Source organism: Geotrypetes seraphini, chromosome 2 (assembly GCF_902459505.1).
Source record: "Geotrypetes seraphini chromosome 2, aGeoSer1.1, whole genome shotgun sequence".
Classification (NCBI taxonomy): Eukaryota; Metazoa; Chordata; class Amphibia; order Gymnophiona; family Dermophiidae; genus Geotrypetes; species Geotrypetes seraphini.
Window position 1 is genome coordinate 377,970,802 of NC_047085.1, and position 22,372 is coordinate 377,993,173.

The following is a 22,372-nucleotide window of genomic DNA, read 5'->3' on the forward strand; positions in this document are numbered from 1 at the left end:
ATGAAATCAAATGTCTGGCATCCGCATCATCTCACAATGGTCTGGAATGCTTTCAAGGACAACGGCCATTCTCCTGGGTCTAATATCTGTCTGCTCAAATAACCCACTTGAACACTGTCCATCCTGGCCAAGTGCCACAGAGATTGCCTGCAGGTGTGCTTCTGCTCAACAGAACAATGCTTTTGCCTCCTGCCTAAGCAATGTCTCCCTGCCTGTTGACATAGGCCACTGTAGTGGCATTGTCGGAGACGACTCTGAGAAGACTGACTGCTTTGCCCTTCAGTAAAGACTGCAGTTCTAGCCTGTTGATAGACCACTTCCACTTAGATGGAGTCCACTGTTCTTGAACTGGGTGACCACTGCAATGAGCCCCCAGCAGAACAAGCTAGCATCCGTCACTAGGATGACCCAGGAATCATCCTGGAGTGGGATTCCCTTCATGCTTGAGACTGTGGGCAAAGCCACCAGTTCATGTTACTTCTTGCAACCACTGTCCAAGGAAGTCGAATTTGTAAGGAGTCTCTGAGGTGACCAGTAAGACCACAAGGTGTCCTGGAGGAGGTGCATGTGTATCTTCATCCAGGGCAACATTTCTATCGTTGCCAAAGTTGACCCCAGGAACTGGTTTGCCAACAGATCTGTGATTTGACCCGAAGCTTCTGTTTGCATGCTTCTGGAAGATAGACTTGGACTTCTGGCATGTCGGCTAGGACCCCCAGGTTTTCTAGGGACTTTGTCGGAACTAAGTGGTTCTTTCAAAAATTCAAAATCCATCCCAGATTCTGTAATGTCTCCACAACTGCCGCTATTGCCTTTTCTCCTTCCATGGAGGATGGTGCTCTGATGAACTAATAGTCCAAGTACAGGTGCACTTGCCAACCCGCTCTGCGAAAATGATCGGCCACCACCACAATAACCTTGATGAAAGTTCAAGGCACCATTGCCAGCCCTTAGGGAAGCACTGAGACCTGGTTGTGATTCTCCAACACGTGGAATTTCAGGAACTTTCTCTGTTATGGGAATATTGAGATGTAAGCTTCAGTCAAATCTAGGGTGGCCAGAAATTCCCTGGCTCCCCTGCTAAGATGACAGACAGAACAGTCTTCATCTGAAATCGAGGAACTCTCAGGGCTACTTTGATGCGTTTGAGATCCAGGATTGATCTCCAATTCTCTGAGCTTTCTTAGGCATGACAAAGTATATGGAGTATCTGCCACAGCCTGAACCTTCTGGAGGAACTGGGTCTACGGCTTGAATATCTAGCAACCTGTGCAACGTTGCCCAGACCTTTTCAGCCATCTCTGGCTGGTGGCCGGCAAATCCATGAACCATTCAGAGGGAAAGCGTGAAAACTCTTATTTTATAACCCTCTCTATAATCACCCAAGACCCAGCGGTTGGCCGTTATCTATTCTCAGGCCTCCAGATAATCAGAGAACCGACCTCCAATCTTCAGAGGAGAGGCTTGAGGGTTGGCATTATTGTGGCTTTATATCTGGCACTGTAGAGCAGGAACCTGAACCTTGGTTCTTCCAGTTCCTGGAGAATTTTTATCTGGCATCTTGAAAGGCTCTCTAGGCAGAGGCTCTTGTGGAGTATTGGCAAGAGCGCAGTGACCCACAAAAGGACCCCCAGCTCTAACCTCTGGCTGCTTGAGGTTTGCTGTCTGCTAAAGATCTTGTACACTGGCCATAAGATCATCTAGGCCCTTGTCAAACAGTTTCTATCTCTTAAATGGGAGCCTGCTCAGCATTGCTTTAGAGGTCAAATCCCCCCACCATTGTCTGATGCAAGGCATATGATGGGCGGAGATGGAATATGATTTTCCCCATGACTCTGATTATATCATAGAGTGCATCTGCTACACAGTCTACTCCAGCTAACACAACCTGTGGCAGGGGCTCAGCCTCTGCCAGGTCCTGACTGCATAGCCTGAAATTACAGGCGCATGCCACAAAGGAGGCTGCGACTGCAGCCTTAATCTCTTAGGCTAGAGCCTCAAACTGCCTTCTGAGGATCATATCTACTCTATGGTCCTGAAGATCCTTCAGAACTAGGCTTAAACAGTCTGCACACAGTTGGGTCCTCTCCGAGATCCAGGGCCGCCATTTGGCGGGACCTGGCCCTCCCAGGCACGATGCAGAATCTTCTAGTACTGAGGACCCAGGCTGGCAAAGTAAAGGCATAGACAGATTCCACTTTATTCCAGTCCTCTTCTGACTGTATCCCCATATCTTACGCATGGTTCTGCTGTGGGGAAACTGTGCTCTTGGGGGTGGGGAACTCCTGGTGCTACACTGCCGTAACCCCTGAGGAGTCACTACGACCACTGTAATTTAATTACACTTTGTACATCGTGCTTATAAATTCTAGAGCAGGATGCCCAGAGGGCCCTTGCCGGTGCACTTGTGTGCCACTCAGGTTTCACGGCAGATGTACAGCTGTGCCTTGCCAGGGATGCACTTACACCATTTCCCAGCTCCAACCAGGAATTTTTACCTGGAACTTGTCTCATCTGGGACCCCATACCACCAGAGGGACTTGAGGAGGCTAAGCCAGTGGCTCCTGCCCCTCCCTCGCTGGCGGCTGCCTCATCATATCTTGCGGCCAGTGGCACACAAGGCAGGAGCGAGCATTTTGCGCTCCAGCCTGGTCCCACGCCGTAAATTCTCGTGGGACTCGCAAGAACTGATGGCAGTCATTCAGGGAGTGGTGCAGGGCCAGGCTAAGTCAATTATAGAAATTTATTTATTAAAATGCATAGATAAAAAGCACAGGTTACAAACTATTACCAGGATCAATAAGAATTGCAGCCGTGTTGAGTTATACTACTCATGTGGTAGTAAGAGGATCCTTGGTATATCAGGTGATCTATCTGAAATATCTATTTGCTCTTGAGAAGATATTTAACGCTTTGATAAATGCATTTGATGTGATTTAGAAGTTAAATGAAAGCAGTGTATTATTGAGAATTGAGATCAACTAAGAATTATGACACCTTCAAAATTAAGACATAGCAGGGTGTTTGTGTATGTCTACTACTTACCTGGATGATCACAGTCATGCTGTCTGGTACAGGAGTTTTTACACTCTGGGGGCCTGGTACCACAAGGCACTGGAGGAAAAATCACAGACTCCCCACAAAAGCATGTTAATTCATCAAAACCTGAGGAACAGATAAAGCACAATAGATCACAATAGCTGGTGCTTTAATGTTTATGATTTATCATTACTTATAATAATTCTGTTATGAGATTCAAAAACTGTGCTGCAATCTGACAATAGCGTGGGAGAGTGTGGCGCAGTGGTTAAAGCTACAGCCTCAGCACCCTGAGGTTGTGGGTTCAAACCCACGCTGCTCCTTGTGACCCTGGGCAAATCACTTAATCCCCTCATTGCCCCAGGTACATTAGATAGATTGTGAGCCCGTCGGGACAGACAGGGAAAAATGCTTGAGTACCTGATCAAATTTATGTAAATCGTTCTGAGCTCTCTTTGGAGAACGGTATAGAAAACTGAATAAAGAAAGATGAAGAAATTTTGTGCTTTTTAAAAACTTGATTCATCTTTCTCCACACCTGAGCTTCAAGCCCAACCAAACAAGTTTGCCAATCCTGTTGACTGCCTTTATGAGGTAACAGAGGATTCAGAACCACAGGCCAATGAGTGTCTTTAAGCTGATAAAGGGCTTCCATTTTCTTAGACCTCTAAAGAGAATCCTCGGTATATATGCAAAATTATTATTATAACTTGTTACACTGTCTGTACCATGCAGGATCTAAGTGGTTTATATGCTAAAAAACATAAAACAAATCAAGAAATAAGAAAGAAACTCCAATTTCAAAAAGGAAAGACCCACACATGCATACCAAAAAGCAAGCTAAAATTTTAAAATAGCTTTAACAACCAGTGTCATGTTCCCCAGGTCTCCCCTGATCCAAGTCACTGATTATATGGAGCTAAAAGCTAAGGAGAAACAAAGTCTTCAATAGTGTTTTAAATCAGGGAAATGATTTCTTTGAAAGCATATGTCCTGGAAGGGAATGGCACAGAATAGGGGCCAAGTAATAAAATCCAGGGAATGTAAAGAATGAGAAGTGTAGGGAATAGTCGAGGATGAGATATATGAAAGGATCACAGAGTGAAAAACCTTGTGTGTAAGAATGAGAATTTTAAATAAATTTGATTCTATGTTGGACAGTGTGTCTATGAAGCTGCAGTAAGAGGGCCGACATGGGGCAGGATTCACTAAACCTCCAAACCGTGCACGATCAGTTTCCAACTAATTCAGTAAAGGCCCGCATACAAATGGAGACGATCGTTAGCACACCCCCTACATGCCCCATACCCATGGTCAGAGCGATCCCCGCTCATGCGCACACCCTGATAGTAATGACAGGAGAAGCAGCCTCCTGTCACTGCTGTCAGGGCTCAGCCCAGCACAGATCTCTCTTGCCTGCTCCTGGACTCTCCTCCTCTCTGCTGCCGTTCCCTGCAGTGCAAGCCCCCATTCAGGGACTTCCCTAGACTCCTCCCTAAGGAAGTCCCTGATTGGCTGAGGTGCCCCGGCCCCTCCTAAGGGAGGAGCCTGAGGCGCCTCAGCCAATCAGTGCCTTAGGCCTCTCCCCGTGCATCAGATGATGCGCTGGGGTGGGGCCTAAGGCCCTATTGGGGCGGCAGCTGGCCGGAGAACAGGAGGAGGAGGACTTTCCTCCTCCTTCCGAAGATTTTCAGCAGCGTAGGAGCAGGAGGAGGGTCCGGGCTTTAAACCCGCGGGCTCACACTGCAGGGAAGGCGACAGAGAGTAGGAGCTCAGGGCAGAAAGCAGGGCTGGAAGATCCGGGCGAGCAGGCAGGAGACACGAGGCAAAGCAGGGCTTCTATGGAGCTGGAGAGTTGAAAAGTCGCTTCTTGGGTTGAGCGGCCAGCCCAGTCAGATCCAAAATTTTGGGTAGTGATTTGGGTTACTGTCCAATTTGCATGCATTTCACCTCATTTGCATGCACGGATTCGAAGAGGGTCGCAGGGGAGGTGAGTGAATCAGGCCAGATGGAAATTTGATAATTAAGTGGTCGCAAACCGATCGCTACACAATCGTTTGTTTAGTGAATCTGGACCATGGTCATGCTTACGTACCCTGAAGAGGAAACGGACTGCACTGTTTTGGAGTGCTTGAAGATGTCTAATCTGTGACTGGGAATCTAGAGATAAGGAAAGCATGATTGGCAGTATGTAAAGAATCAAAATCCAAGAAATCCCTAAGAGCCCACAGAGAGCGCAAAACTCAAAATCCAGATTTAATGATATTTGAGATGTGTTATGTGAAAGGTAGTTTGCAATCAAACCAGAATCCTAAGTACAGAAAAGACAACAAAGGTGTAATGGGAAGACCTAGAAGCAACAAAGGAACAGAAGTTGTGATACCCAGCTAGCAACTGTTTTATCTGGATTCAGCTTCAATTTGTAAGATACCAACCACACAGCAACTGCTTGAAGACATGTTTGTAAAGATTGAAGATCAATGTGCAGAGGAGATACAGGAAACAAAAGTAGGATGTCATCAGCATAAATATAAAGCCTTATAAGTCTGGAGTAAAGTAGCTAAAGGGCTGATGAATATGTTGAACAAAAGTAGGGAAAGAACAGATCCCTGAGGAACCCTGCAGGCAAGAAGATAAACAAAAGATATCTTAGAATCTGTAGAAACACAAAAGGAGCGCTGAGATAAAAAGAGGAGAACAGTCTCAGAAACACTTATTTGAGAAAGGCAAGAGATAAGTTCAAAAGCAGCAGATAGATCTAATGATACCATAAGAGTTAAGAAACCCTTATCTAAAGTTCTGTGAAGATCACCAAAACTGACATTACAATTGTTTCTGTACTATGCCTCTGTCTAACCCTGACTGACAAGAGTGGAAAACCCTAGACTTCTCTACAAAATCAATAACCAAGTGTAAACTATTTTCTCAGTGTTTCTTAGATATAAAACAGACATTACAGACAGGACAACAGATGGATGTTTTTGAGAAGTCAAGAGATTGTTTTTTTTCAATATGTGAATAACCCATGCCTTTTTCTAGCTGCATAGAACCGAGACTATTGCCAAAGCAAGAGCTAAAAGTCCATGCTTTGGTGTTTTAATTCAAGGGGAGGATAAAGGATCGAAAGAACAGGAAGTGAGACATATATCGTATATACTCGAATATAAGATGAGATTTTGGGGTCAGAAAATGGCCCAAAAATGGGGGTCTTGTCTTATATTCGGGGTTAGCACCTCCCACCCCACCCCCAACGGGCTTGTTGCAGGCCTCTGCCAGCCTGCCGTATGGCCTGGTGGGCCGGGACAATGTCCCAACAGACTCTGACAATTTTTTTTTTTATCTCCCTCCTGCCTCCTACTGCATACCTTTTTGAATCCCTGGTGGTCCAGCGATGTGTTAGGCAGGAGCGAGCTTTCCATGCTCCTGCCCCATGCTGAGTTCCTTCTTGAATGGCTGCCTCGAGTTCTCGCAGCAGTGTACCGGGCAAGAGTGAGCTTTTTGCACTCCTACCTGGCCCTGAGCTGCTCCATGAATGGCTACTGCCAGTGGAAATGGGAGGGATCCCTCCTGTCCCAGCCTGTGCCTACCACTGGACCAGGTCATATGGCAGGATTGGTGGAGGTCTGCAGGACATCAGAAGAGAGGGGGCACAGGGTAGGGAGGTGGGACAGGGTGCAAAGCCTGGAAGGGAGGGGGAGCAGGATGCAGAGCCTGGCAAGGAGGGGGGCCCCAAGTGCAGAGCTTGGCAGGGGAGGGAGTGAGGGGCAGAGCACATGAATATTAACACACACACACCCTGTCTTATATTAGAGTCAACCTTTTTTCCTCCTTTTTTGGGGAAAAAGGGTACTTCATCTTATACTCGGATCGACTTATATTTGAGTATACTGTATATGGTATTAGAGAAAAATGAATTCAAAGAAGGAATAGAAAAAGAGTACCAAGAGTTTGGTGGTTAGGATATTGTTGGAGAGTTTATCAAGAGCTTCAGAAATATGAATAGCAGATATGACCACAGCCACTGAATTAAAATATGATTCAACCTTATTGACAAAGAACTGAGCTAGTGAAATCAGTGATTGGTATAGTCCAGGGGTAGGCAATTCCGGTCCTCAAGAGCCAGAGCCAGGTCAGGTTTTCAGGATATCCACAATGAATATGCACTGCCTTCTTGAGATGCTAATCTATCTCATGCATATTTGTTGTGGATATCCTGAAAACCTGACCTGGCTCCAGCTCTCGAGGACCAGAATTGCCTACCCCTGGTATAGTCAAAGAAATAATTATTGAGGAAATTTCTTAAGAAAACTAAACAGTCTTTATATATACTAAAAATATTCTTTACAGATCATAAAGCAGATAAAGGAAGAATAACCAACAATGTTATCAGTCATGGAGTAGCTAAGTTGGGACCAGTAGGTTTAAATTTCCCATAAGCCAACTGTGATAGTGCTAGCTCATGAATGGTGGTTGGGTACTGTCCAGTAGCAAGGACTAAAGAAAATAAACTTCAAATAATGAAGCATGACCTTATGATACTGCAGACCATAGGGTAGCCAGACTGGTACCAGCAGACAACATACAACTCCTCAGAAATCAGCATGATCACTGCTGGAAAATCATCATTTATTTATTTAAAAAAATTTCTATCCCTCTTATAAACTAAGCGGATCCTATTTCTTACATACATAAAAAAAATAATAAATTAATCAACACAGATTAAAAGACAGGTTACATTAAACAGGTTACATTAGACTATCATTATCTTGCTAATCTTCAAACAGTCAAATAATAAATATATGTCTTTAGAGATTTTTTAAAAGACTTAAAGTCTGCACAAAGTCTCATTGAACCTTTCATTGAGTTCCACATCCTCGGACCTGCCACAGAGACAGCTGCCATACAGTTTTTTTTAAATAATATACATCGTGATTGTTTTCCAATGTTAATCTCATTGCAAATTTTGATTGCAATGCTCGGTTTGGTATATAGTGTCTTAAAACCTGGGTCAACTACCATAGTGCTTTCCCATACAGTACATGATGAATAATGGTCAGAATTTTGAATTCAATGGGCAACCAATGTAAATTTTTTAAGACTGGAGTTATATGATCATACTGTGACACTCCAGTGATTAATCTCGCAGCTATATTCTGTATCACCTGCAGAGCACGAACCCTTGCTTTAATAATTAATGCCCAAGAACAGTACATTACAAAAGTCTATTTTACTGATAACATGATTTTGCACAACAAATTGAAAATCTATAGTTGATAACATTGGTCTGACTCTTGACAGTGCCCTCATCTGCATGAATGCTACTTTAATTATATACAGAATATGATTGCCCATCGACAGGTGACTATCTAAATAATCTCATACAAGAAGTAACAACCAATTTTACATTTTGTAATTCAACTTCCTTCACCTGTAATAAACATTCATCATTCCCAACAAACATCAATTCTGTTTTCTGTATATTTAATTTCAGCACATTTTCCTCCATCCACTCTTTAATTCTGTCAATGTACTCGTCAGTTTCTTTTGCACATAATCAATTCCTGTTTCAACTGGAAAAAAGAAGCAAACATCATCTGCATAGATTCTATATTGAACCTCCAGTTCTCTAATAACCTTTTCCATTGATGCGATATACACATTGAACAATAAAGCTGAGAGAGCTGATCTTGTGGTACACCCCTTTTTGATGGAAAGACAGCCGACAAACAATCACCACTTTTTACTACAAACCTACAACTAAGTAGTAATGATTTAAACCATTTCAGTACTGTACCTCCAACACCACCTCCCTGCAATTTGTTCAATAAAATCAACAGATCAACTGTATCAAAAGCCGAATTGATGTCTAACGAGAGACAACACAATATGTTTCACCCCATCCATACCTCTCCAAAGAACATCAAAAGTTGACAATAGTAAAGTCTCCACACCGTGCCCTTTCCTAAATCCATATTGGTTCACATCTAGGCAATTATTTTTCTTTACAAATACGTCAGAATCCTCTAGTACAATTCACTCGACAATCTTTAGAATCAACAGCATCAGAGAGCATCTATAATTAGCCAAATCCTCCCGATCCGTATTCTGTCTTTTTAAGAAAGGTTTTATTGTGGCACTCTTACAACAATCCAGCACATCAATTCTGTTTCTGTATATGTAATTTCAGAACATTTTCCTCCATCCACTCTTTAATTCTGCCAATGTACTCTGTTAGTTTCTTTTGCACATAATCAATTCCTATTTCAACTGGAAAAAAGAAACAAATATAATCTGCATAGATTCTATATTGAACCTCTAGTTCAATATAGATTTGCATGTGTCTGGTTCTGCATCAAAAAGAAAATGGAAACCAAATATTTTTCTCTTAAAAAATATTATATATCTGATAAATACAGAATACTCTCAAAATTCTGGGAACACACCTAGACAGAGGCTGCACAATGCAAACACAAATACACAAAACCATAAAAAAAGCATTCTTCACCATGCGAAACCTAAGAAAAATAAGAAAATTCTTTTCCAAAGAACACTTCAAGATCATTGTACAATCCTTCATACTCAGCTCCTTAGATTACTGAAACAGCCTCTACCTACCTTGCCCAAATACTATGATAAAACAACTACAGACCGTTCAGAACACAGCTATCAGACTCATCTACTCGCTCAGCAAATTCGACCACGTCACACCCGCCTATGTAGACTCTCACTGGCTTCCGATAAAAGCAAGAACTCAATTCAAACTCTACTGCTTACTTTTCAAAGTAACCCATGGTATGGCCCCCAATTACCTGAACAACCGTCTTTGCCGCTACCGATTACCCAGATCAAGAAGAACTCAGAATCTTTTCACCTTCCCCCCTCATAATGGTACCCGACATAAGAAACTTTACGACAGCCTTCTAGCAACTCAGGCAGCGAAAATTGACCCCACCATCACCAAACTGATGATCAAAACAACAGACATCAAAGTGTTTCGGAAAGAAATCAAAACATTTCTTTTCAAAAAACACGTCCTTACTTAATATTCCCCTCCCCAATCGCACATGCACTCTCCCCAGCAAATAACACACTAGTCATCCCCTTGAACCTCATTCACGAAAAATATCCAAACTCCTAAATAAGCATCTCCCTTAGGTATCCATTTAACCTTCTCCTAAAAAAGCATCTCCCTTAGGTATCCACTTAACTGATTTCTTCAAAGTTAGGTATCTTTCTTCAGTTGCCTATATTGTTTTCCCCACTGAACCTTGTAACTACTTGAACCCTGTCAAGTTATTCTATCGATAAACCCAGATATCTTATACTTGTATTTCTATACCACAACATGTAATTTACTTAAATCGTTGTAATGTAATTCTCTCGGTAATGTCCTGATCTCTTTTAACTGTAATCCGCTTAGAACCGCAAGGCACAGGCGGAATAGAAATCACAAATGTAATGTAATGTAATGTAATAAATGCCAGAAGACAAAAAGATGACTCAAGAGTTTTGTTTCAAATTCTGTTCAGCAAAGCAGAAAATACAACAGAAAGGGCTGCACATGCTCACAACTTTCTACTAAATCTGAGTTCTAGTAGAGCTTTCTGCTCCAGCACTACAGGATGGCATCACCTATTTGTGTGTTTGATTATGTGTACTGTATTTTAATCCAGGTAGATATACTCAGATTCTTGTTTGTAGTCCAAGCGTTCCCTTTTTTGTTTTTATTAGGAATAAGAGCAAACCCAAGTGGGTTATATACTGCAGATTCTTAAATTTGTAAGTACTTTAAAATCTATATCATAAACTCAAATCTAGATGACATACCACAGTAAAATGCTACTTACTTGTTTGCCAGCATGTCTGACAGTTGCCACGGTGACAGGGCTCCTCGCACCTGTGAAGGCCACAATTGAGCTTGCGCCCACAAATCAAGGAACACTTGTGCTCTTTGTCCTATGCAAAGAAGGAATATAAAAAGATAGTTATTTAAAGTTCTGTCTGCATTTATAAATGGAAGAGGCAATATTGTATACCAGGGTAACCAAACCCATATAATCTTTATATGGATTTTCAGTAAAGATATTACTACAAGTTAAGTTTCAAGTTTATTAAACATTTAATATACCGCCTATCATACTTCTAGGCGGTTTACAATATAAAACATGTCTACAAACATGATATTAAAAACTAAGGGGCACAGACCAACGACTAACAGGACTAACATAAATGAATGGGTAAAGGGATGGAAATCCATTATCACAGTAAAGCTGTTCAACAAAGGGGTAAAAACAAGAGGTATGGAAAGACTCATCATCATTATAGTGTCTTTGTTGTATAAAAAGTTATAACTGATGTCTGATGAAAAGCAGTTTAACAAAACAGACAGACACTAACCATAGAACTTTAGGCCCTACTCCCAAAGAGCCTCTTGGTCCCTCCTCATTTCAATTGTACTACAAAAGGGGTGTGTGTTTGTGGTGGGGGGGTGATAGAGGGTGAAGACAGGGCAGATAGTGGTGTGACCTCTTGAGAGGGTTTATCTGGAGAGCTGGTTGTCAAATATTGTGACGCTGAAAGGGCAAAATTGTAGAAATTAGGTGGGTCTGCATTGGGATTGCTGGGGATATGTTCCTGGAATGGTCATGAAATGTAGATTGAATGGAAAGTGAGGAGAGGCATATGTGTATGGATGGTAGCAAGACAAGTTGAGTATCTCAGTTTAAATTGGTGGTGGTGGTGGTAGGGTCACAGTTCACCTTGTATGTTAAGTGTCTGAATTCCCCTAAGAAACACTTCCTTATGAATGCAGAGATTTTGTTTTTGCAACAGACATATCTGCAAGCCCAGCACCAGCAGTGATTACATGGTGAGAGAAATATTATATAGGAGTTGCCATACAGGTACAGACCAAAGGTCCATCATTCTCAATATCCTGTTTCCAAAAGTGGCCAAACCAAGTCAGAAGTACTTGGCAAGATCCCATAAAAGTAAAACAGATTTTATGCTGCTTATCCTAGAAATAAGCAGTGGATCTTCCCAAATCTATCTTCATAATGGCTTATGGACTTTCTTTTAAGAAATTAGCCAAACTTTTATTAAACCCTGTGAAGCTAATCTGTTTTGGCTACATTCTCTGGCAATAAATGCCAGAGTTTAATTACACATTGAGTGAAGAAATATTTTATCCGGTTTGTTTTAAATCCACTACTTAGTTGCTTCATCGCAAGACCCCTAGTCCTACTATTTTTGGATAGAATAAACAAACAACTCCACTCCACTCAGTATTTTATAGACCTCTTATCATATCTTCCCCTCAGTTGTCTCTTCTACAAGCTGAAAAGCCCTGGCTGCTTTAGCCTTTTTTCATGGAGAAGTCCCATCCTATTTAACATTTTTGTTGCCATTTTCTGTACTGTTTCTAATTTCACTACCGTATTTCTTGTTTGAGATGTACTGACAAGAACTGCACACAGTATTTGAGGTGTGGTTGCACCATGGAACAATACAAAGGCATTATAACATTCTCATTTTTGTTTCCCATTTCTTTCTTAATAATTTCTAACATTCTATTTGCTTTCATAGGGTTTCAACATATCAATGATGACACCTAGATTTTTTTTTCTGGGAATACTTCTAATATGGAATCTTTAATCATGTTGCTATAGTTCAGGTTCCTCTCTCCATCATGCATCACTTTGAACTTGCTCACATTAAATGTTGTATGCCATTTTTATGCCCAGTCTCATCATTTTTCACAATCATCCTGCAATTTAACAACTTTGATATACTATGTGTCATCAGCAAATTTAATTATCTCAAATTAGTTACTTCCATCTCAAGATCATTGATACAAGTTAAAAAAGCAGCTATCCCAGCACAGACCCCTGGGGAACCCTCATTCTTCTCCATTCAGAATACTGACCATTTAACACTACTCTCTGTTTTCTATCTTTTAACCAGTTCTTAATCCACAAGAGGACATTATGTCCTATCCCATAACTTTCCAGTTTCCTCAGGAGTCATTCATAAGGTATTTTGTCATATGCCTTTTGAAAATCCAGATACACAAAATCAACCAGCTCACCTTTATTGACATTTATTCACTCCAGTGTCTGCCTCTGATACCTCAGAGGGGAAGAAGAGGGGAGTTGTCATACTTTCCTCAAGGACATTTGTCCTAATGTAGTGAATGTGAGTAAAGATACCTCAAGGAGGTAGATATATCTAAATGTAAGAATAATGGATTCTAGGTATACATTGGCAACGATATATGCTCCCAGTATAGATCAAGGAGGATTCCTTGAAGCATTAAAAATGGTGCTTGCAGTCTTTATGACAGCAAAGATTATATATTTGGGGGGGGGGGGCACTTCAATACCAGTATAACCTGTGGTGGGAGTATATAGGAAGTTTCCAGTTTTCCTTAACATAAATTCCTCAGCCACCTTAAAAAGCCATGTCCTGCATTACAAAACAGAGAGGGTGCGGTTCAGGTAGTTAGTTAAAAAATCCTGAGCACAGTCAAGCCACAGAAGCCCAGTGTAGAGGCTGACCGAGTTTCAGTTATGAAGCCAAAACTGGCCCCAAATTCCTTTTCGGCCCAGTTCTGGTTTAAGTTGAAAGGCAATGGGCATGGTTTCAATTTTGACTGAAACTGACAATGTGTTTTCAGTGGAAGCTGAAAATTTGTGCTTCCTTCTGTCTTCCTCCCCCCTCCAAACAGTTGCCTCACCCCCTTGTTTACTTGCAGGTGCCCCACTTGGCCTATTTTACAATCCCTGGAGGCCTAAGGGTCTAGTGTAAGCAGGAGTGATCTCCAGTCGCTCTTGTCCTTGTTAGCTCTGCTCTCAAAATGGCTGTCATGGCCTCTAGTGGCAATCTCATAAAACTTCTGCAAGAGGTCATGGCAGCCATTTTGAGAGTAGAGCTGACATGGGCAAGAGCAGTGGTCTCAAACTCAAACCCTTTGCAGGGCCACATTTTTGATTTGTAGGTACTTGGAGGGCCTCAGAAAAAATAGTTAATGTCTTATTAAAGAAATGACAATTTTGCATGAGGTAAAACTCTTTATAGTTTATAAATCTTTCCTTTTGGCTAAGTCTTAATAATAATACTGTAATTTATAGCTAAAGAGAAATATGATCAAGAAACTGTTTTATTTTACTTTTGTGATTATGATAAACATACTGAGGGCTTCAAAATAGTATCTGGCGGGCTGCATGTGACCCCTGGGCCGCGAGTTTGAGACCACTAGGCAAGAGCGACTGGGGATCACTCCTACCCTGAAAATACCACTAGACCACCAGGGATTGTAAGGTAGTCTTTGGGGTGGTAACTACTCTTTGTGAAATATATGTTTTTGATGGAATTAATTATGAAAGAGGAACTTAATACAGAAACATTAAAAAATAAAGATAAAGACCTTATGGCCTAGTCTGCCTATCCATGCCATCTACTATCCTTTCCTCTAACTTAGAAATCCAATGTATTTATCCAAAGCTTTCTTGAATTTAGATGCAATTTTTCTTCTTCACCATCTCCACCAGGCCATTCCACACACCACCCTATCCCTGAAAAAGTATTTCTGAGGTTACTTCTTAGTCTATCCCCCCTTTCACCTTCATCCTATGCCTCTTCATTCCAGAGCTTCCTTTCAAATGAAACTTGTCTCATGCACATTTATGCTACATAGGTATTTAAACTTCTCTGTCATATCTCCCCTCTCTTGTCTTTCTTCCAAAATATATATATTGAGATCTTTAAATCTGTTCCCCTTTGCTATATGATGAAGACCACTGACCACTTTAGTAGCCTTCCTCTGGACCGACTCCATCCTGTTTATAACTTTTTGAAGGCGCGGTCTCCATGTAGGCATGGAGATCTGATAAGTTTTGATCCAGGGCATCAGAACACAGGCAGGTTCAGCACACAGGCGGTTCTGAACACACTGACCTAGGCCCTGTGTGCAGATCTAGGCCTGTGTGTGGATCTAGGCCTGTGTGTGGATCTAGGCCTGTGTGTGGATCTGAGGCCCTGTTTCTCATTCCCTCTCCCTCCTGTCACATATTCATTCTAAGCAAGGACAAGGTTTGCACCTTGAGACAGAATGCTGAGGCATTCCCACCTCCCCGACTCTTGCCACTTATTAACCTAACATAGGTTTATCCTTATCTTATACCTTATCTTGTTTAAGCATCCCTTATATGGGCAACAATCAGACTTTGACTGAGCAGGCATTGACTTAAGAGCTTAAAGAGCATGCATTATAACCTTTGGACTGTCACATGCTATAGTAAGATTTGAGACATATCAGAAATGTACACATTGAGAATCACTTTATTGTAACTGTTATTATGTATTCATATGTCACGTGAGATAGTAACTTTGTGAATCACATGAAATATATAAACAATGTATTGCCTTATGCATTATGACATTATAACCTTGTAGAGCATTGGCTAAGTCGTTAATGGAGCTATGATTCTCAATAAAAGGGGAGAGACCATCCATTTAGGTCGCCTTATCCCACTCTGAGCCTTGTGTGTGCAGCATCATTCCTACATCTCCAGAATTGTACACAATATTCTAAATGAGGTCTCACCAGATTTCTTTACAGGGGCATCATTGCCTCCTTTTTCCTACTGGCTATTCCTCTCCCTATGCACCCAAGCATCCTTCTAGCTTTTGCCATTGCCTTTTCTACCTGTTTGGCCACCTTAAGATCATCACATATGATCATACTCAAGTCCCGCTCCACTTTCATGCACCAAAGTTCCTCATCTCCTAAACAGTACCTTTCCATCAGGTTTTTGAAGATGGTGTCTACCATATTGCAGATTATGTATCATCCACAAAGAGGCAAACCTTACCAGACAGCCCTTCAGCAGTATCACTTACAAAAATGTTTTTTCTTCAAAAGTGGTAACAAGGTTCCTAGAGAGACCATTCTGAACTTCTCCTTTTCCCAGTTAAAAGCCCACCTCTTTGAGAGTGCTTTCGACTTCTAACTTCTTTCACCTTGGGTTCTGCATCCCCAACCCTATATGTCAAGTCTGTCTGTCCAATTTAGATTGTAAGTAAGCTCTTCCAAGCAGGGACCATCTATAAATGTCAATGTACAGCTCTGTGTCTGCCTTTCAGCACTATACATGTGATAAGTAGTAGTAGTACTAAGTATTTGTTGAGAGTATGGAAATCTAGGATTGGACGAAGACCTCCGATTTTCTTCAGAATTAGGAAATATTTGGAAAAGAATCCTTGGTCCCTCTCATGCAGAGCAACTTGTTCTATTGCATTGAGCTGAAGGAGGGTTGAGAGCTCTTGGGGAAGAAATATGGTCTGTTGGGCATTGAAAAAAGACTCTCATGGAGGATGGTTTGGAAGAGTGTTTTTTAGATGAAGAGCATAACCTTGTCTTACTATTTGTAGGATCCAGTAGTCTGATATTATGAGGGGCATCGGTGATAGAAGTGAGTGAAACAACCCCTGATACGAAAGGTTGGGGGTATAGGCTGTAGCATGCTGGCTAGACTCTCTAGTAAGAAGATCAAAAGACTGATTAGATTTTTGTTGAGTCTGCGGTTGGGTCTTTTGAGCCCTCCGTTACTTGAGGCGTTTTTGAGGCGGAGCTCTTGAAGAGGCAGATGATGGAACACATCTGCACCTAGAATAGTAAGAGGGCTTAGGATTGTAAAATTGTTTGATAGGCTGGGATTTGGACGATCTTGAAGCCAACAGAGTGGTCATGGGCTGTTCATGCCTTGTGATCTTTTGGACGGCCTCATCTACTTTCTCCCCAAGGAGCTCATCACCCAAGCATAGGATATTAGCTAAGCGCTCTTGAACATTGCAATCCAAGTCAGAAACTCTCTGCCAAGCTCATCTCCTCATGGCAATAGATAATGCTCATAAGATAACATCAAAGGCATCTTGGGCAGTCTCGAGACTTGCAAAAAGTTTAAAGTGACAGATCTTGCCATATACTTCCTCATTTCCAACAAGTCATTAGAAAGATGTTGAAACTCATTTAATTGTTCATCAGGAATACACTATTTATAATGAGATAGTTTTTGTACTAACGACAATGTAAAAGATCATATACAAATTGTAACTCAATATTCTTCTAGTTAACACCGAGTTCTGAAAAAGTATACAGTCAAATTTGTCTAAAGTTATTTCTTCTTTACTAGGAGGGGTGCTAGCATAGGTTCTGGAGCTGACAGCCTTCTTTAACGCAGACTCTACAAGGAGTGATTGATGTTAGAGTTGAGGTTTGTCAAATCTTGGGCAAGATTGGACTCTGTATAAGAAGTCAAGCTTTCGTGGAGCCACAGGAACCAGAAGGGGTGCATCCCAATTTTTAAACATAGTGTGTTTCATTAAGTTATGAAAGGGAAGCTGCTCATAATCCAAAATGCCAAAGAGTTCTGCCCTAGGTTTAGACTATGATTCCATCTTGATTGGTAGAACTTTTCCCATTTGTCTGATAAATTTTGTAAATGAGAGGCTCTCTCAAGGTGATCACCTGTGAAGAGGTGGGGGGAGATGGCTCTGAAGAAAGCCCGTATGACTCCTCAGCCAAGAGCTCTGGATATTAAGAGGTTGAATAGTGAGACAAATCGGAATCATATTCCTTGATGTCCTGTGTTGGAGATAGGGAGCGTCAAGATGTCCAACGAGGTGAACGTCGAGCCTGACATCGTGAAGGAGAAGTGTGTTAGCTATGATATTGTAGAGAGCATCAAGAGATACTTCTTGATGTTCTTTGACATTGATTTGATGTAGAACGGGAAGAAGAGGCTCAATACCTGGATGATGTTCTCCTTAATCTTGATCAATGTTGGCGAAGAGTTCGAGACCTGGCTTTCAATGATCACTTAAGAGCACCGCTTGGACTGGGCTGGTACATATTGTGTCATGGCAGGGGCTTGAAGCACCTTAGTCTGCAATATGCCAACTCTTTTTGAATAAGTTCTCTGGAGAAATTCAAGTCTTCCCTTAAAACTTTCATTTTTAAAGATGCTTTCCAAGTTTAACTGTCCTTTTAAGGATTTTTTTAAACTTCACTTAGTCCATTCCATTCCTTTTGGACTTACATGTTGTTATCCCATCCTTTTGTATTTCCCTGTTTTCCACTCTTTCCTTAATTTATATTGTAATTCTCCCCATCCTTTTTGTACCAGTTTGTTTTGTCTTTCTTGTTGTCCTGATTGTTGTCCTTTCATTTTAGCTGTTTTCAGCTAATTATTTGTACTACCCTTGATTTTATTGTACAACCACCTTGAAATATATTATAAGGCGGTATAATAAATTCTTAATAAACTTAGAAACTTGTTAATTTAGTCCTGTAGAGAAGGCACCAGTTCTGTGGTAGACATTGGTGCAGATGGTGCAGTTGGGTGTCAAGACATTAGTGATCTTGATGAGGCACTGCTTTGAGGTGATACCACTTGTAAAGATGGCGACTTTGTCTTGATGCGTTGATGGAGTGGACACTAGAGATGACGCAAATGAACATTGGGCTACCACTGCATGTCTAGATGGAGAAGGGTGCTTATGCTTCTTAGCCTTTTTATCAGGTGATCCTGATGGAGGCAGTGGCGATGATGCAGACGTCAATTGAGGAGTTGATGTCGATGCTAGATTTGATGCTGATGATGGTCTTTGTGTTTCTGTGTCAGAGACTGCAGACAGTATCGATGTTGCACTGAAAAGTTTTTCAAACTGGAGCTGTCTAGCCTTTAGTGATCTTTTTTGAAGCACGTTAACAAGAATCTACACAGTGGTCAGGACCAAAGCACTGAACATGCCAATTATGAGGATCAGTGAGTGAGATGGTCCTGTTGTACCGGGTGTATCACTTAAAGCCACTACAAGGCTTTGACTTGGAGGGAAAGACCGCCAATGTGAGATCAAAGGATTCAATGGTCCGGGGAGATTGAGTAAATTTAAACCCAAAAAAGGGTCGATGCTCCCAGCCTGTGAGCAGGCTTCAAGTGGCTCGAAGGCCTGAAAAAATTAAAGATGGAAAAAATATTTACAAGAAAAGAAAGCACTCTGAAAATAAAAATAATGAAGAAAAACAATATCAGGAAGGCACAAAAAAAAAAAAAAGTCTGATGCATTTTTAGAGAACTCCAAAAGAACACAGCTTCTTAGATCCACGGAAAACCAAGAACTGATAGTCCCGTAAGCTGACGTCTGGCAGTCTTGAGACTTGCAAAAAGTTTAAAGTGACAGTATACTTTTGCACTGTCCGTACTGGATTCGGTGGATTACGACATCACCCACATGGGAGAATATAATGCCTGCTTGTCCTAGGACAAACAATATTACAATGAAATGAAGTTTATATATTAGAAAATAATTTAAGAAATGTATTGCTCTCGACTGTAATTTTTCAGAGCATCTAGTCCTTGCATTCAGTGACATCAATGTGCTTTTTTTATTCTGAATACGGCATCTGGCTGGTAAAATGTTTGTAGTGTAGACCAGTGTCTGGAATCTTAACCCTATTTTTTTTAGTTCAAAATTTTTATTGGAAATTTGTGGATGACAACAAAGGTCATGAACCACAAAAACAGTGAAAGTACAATCAACGAAAAAGGTGGCTAAGAAAAACAACTACATTCCACTGTACAATTAGCCCCATTTTAATAGGAATCTATATCCTGCTTATTCAGTCCAGAATACCCAATCTTTGTTCAGTCCAGGCAATATTGGTCAGATTCTGTTTAAAATGTAACAAGGTTTGTCCTGGCTTTTACAAAGAGATAAGTATTGTCTCCTTCCCTGTTTAACTGGTTGATCAGAATATGGGACATATAATATAGAAAAACACTTTTAACAGCACAACAATGGCTGATTTCAAATTGAAGCTCAATTCAGAAAAAAACAAATTCTTCCTGGCGTGTCCGAATGACAAAATCAAAGATTCATCAATCGCCTTGAATGGTCAAATCTTTCCTATCACAGATTCTATAAAAATTCTGGGAGTGAAACTAGACCGCAGCCTTACCCTTGAAGCACACACCGACTTACTGGTCAGAAAAAGCTTCTCTGTCTTATGGAAACTAAGAACCATCAGAAAGTACTTCGACACAACCTCTTTCCGCTTACTGGTGCAATCCTCCATTCTAAGCTTACTCGACTACTGTAACATCATCTATCTAGGTTCCTTAAAAAAAAAAAAACAACATTCAAAGACTCCGAATCATCCAAAATTCGGCAATCCGACTGATCTTTGGACTAAAAAAATGGGAACACATAACCCCCTACTACCAAAAACTCCACTGGCTGCCCGTGGAAGCAAGAGTCCAGTTCAAGTTCGCCTGTCTCTGTTTCAAATCCATTTTTGGCTCAGCCCCCTTGTGCTTGGTTCCCCATTTTATCTTAGATTGTCCATCTAGACCCACACGCAGAACTCACCTGTTTAGCCATCCAACTCTAAAGGCCTGCCACTACAAAAGATACCTGAATAGAACACTTGCCTTCCAAGCAGGGCAACTAAATGACTGGTTGAGCATTAATATCTCGCGCTCCTCATCCTACCTAAACTTAAGAAAATTATTAACAACTAACCTATTTAACCGATTTGTAACCCAAGTCCTCTAAACCCTCCCCCTTTACATATGGCCCCTATACACTGTACCTGTACCCTGCTTCCTACATAAATTGTATCCTGTATCCTGCTTACCTATATAAATTGTATCTTTATTCGCTGCTTGTCCAGCCCTTCTTTGTTGTAAACCGCCTCGAACTACTACGGCTTTGGTGGTATATAAGAAATAAATTATTATTATTATTTGAAATAATATGGGTACCATTTCTTGAAATGCCTAGAAAATTAGTATGATCTCCTCATGACATACTGGTGAATTCAATGAAAGCTGAAATGTGAATGCAACTTTAAAGGTGATTTAAAGTGATTTGGGGAAATCAAGGCTCAACACCATTGTTTAATTGTTCTTCCCTTAATTTTCATATTTTTCCTATGTTTCCTTTCCTTTGTGTAAGAGGAGCAAAATTCCTGTAGAGAAAGCAAATTTGCTCCTGTAAGAGGAACAAAATTGTATACTGAGGCTTGTTACAGAAGTGCTTTTGTCTAGAATATATCATGTCATTTCACTTTAAGGGAATTACTATTACTGTAATATTCAAGTAGCTCTTTGCTAAGTTCCAATGAAGACTAAAAAAATAAAAATTATAAAAGAATTTATTTAAAGGAGAGCATTGCTCAAATGTAAATCACCTTCACAGAGCTTGAGTCAATGTTAGAGGGGATTATAAGTCAAACAACAGACCAATATTCATAGAAATGTTTATTTTTTTTCTATTTTTTCTATTTATAATATATTTGGTTATTTAGTCAATGATATATTGTTTTAAATCCTATATACTGGTTTTACTTACTATTTATTTTTATCTTTGCTGTAATAATCACATATATCATAAACTTTTTATATTGAGATTGTAGCATGAGAACTGCAGTCTAGATATACAGGAGTATATATAGACCAGTGAGTCTAACATCGATAGTGAGCAAACTAATGGAAACTCTAATCAAACACCAATTGGATAAGATCCTGGATGAGGAGAATCTACGGGATCCCCGACAACATGGATTTACTAAGGGGAGATCATGCCAATCTAACCTGATCAGCTTCTTTGACTGGGTGATGGGGAAGCTGGATATTGTGGAGTCCCTGGACATCATGTACCTGGACTTTAGCAAAGCATTCGATAGCGTACCACACCGCAGGTTGCTGAGCAAGATGAGTTCTATAGGATTAGGTGACACATTGACGAAATGGGTTGGGAGCTGGCTTGGAGGTAGGCTCCAAAGGGTGGTGGTGAACGGCACCCCCTCCGAAATGACGGAGGTGATTAGTGGAGTACCACAGGGCTCAGTCTTGGGCCCAATCCTATTCAACATCTTTATAAGAGACTTGGCAGAAGGGCTTCGAGGTAAAATAACATTATTCGCCGATGACGCCAAACTGAGTAATGTAGTGGGCAAATGCACAACAGACGAAGATTCAAGGCCCGACAACATGATGCACGACCTACTCCTACTGGAGCGATGGTCTAGGACATGGCAACTCAACTTCAATGCCAAAAAATGCAAAGTTATGCACCTGGGCAGCCAAAATCCATGCAAGTCTTATACCCTTAATGGCGAGATCCTAGCAAAAACGGTAGCAGAACGAGACTTGGGGGTAATCGTCAGTGAGGACATGAAGTCTGCCAATCAAGTGGAGCAGGCTTCGTCCAAGGCAAGACAAATCATGGGCTGCATACGAAGGGGTTTCATCAGTCGTAAGGCGGAAGT

General features: G+C 41.1%; 1 protein-coding gene across 3 annotated transcripts in view; it reads right to left on the reverse strand.

Moving 5' to 3' along the window:
- Positions 1-22,372, reverse strand: part of NFX1 (nuclear transcription factor, X-box binding 1) — a 261,059-nt gene that overhangs the window by 119,046 nt on the left and 119,641 nt on the right. For all 3 annotated transcript variants that reach the window (XR_004538087.1, XR_004538086.1, XM_033930649.1), the window contains exons 14-15: positions 10,887-10,995; positions 3,046-3,165 (exon numbers count right to left, since the gene is read on the reverse strand). Coding sequence is in view for 1 of the 3 variants with exons in the window: in XM_033930649.1 (XP_033786540.1) it covers positions 3,046-3,165; positions 10,887-10,995 (229 nt within the window). In the remaining 2 variants the exon portion in view is untranslated. The remainder of the gene's footprint in view (positions 1-3,045; positions 3,166-10,886; positions 10,996-22,372) is intronic.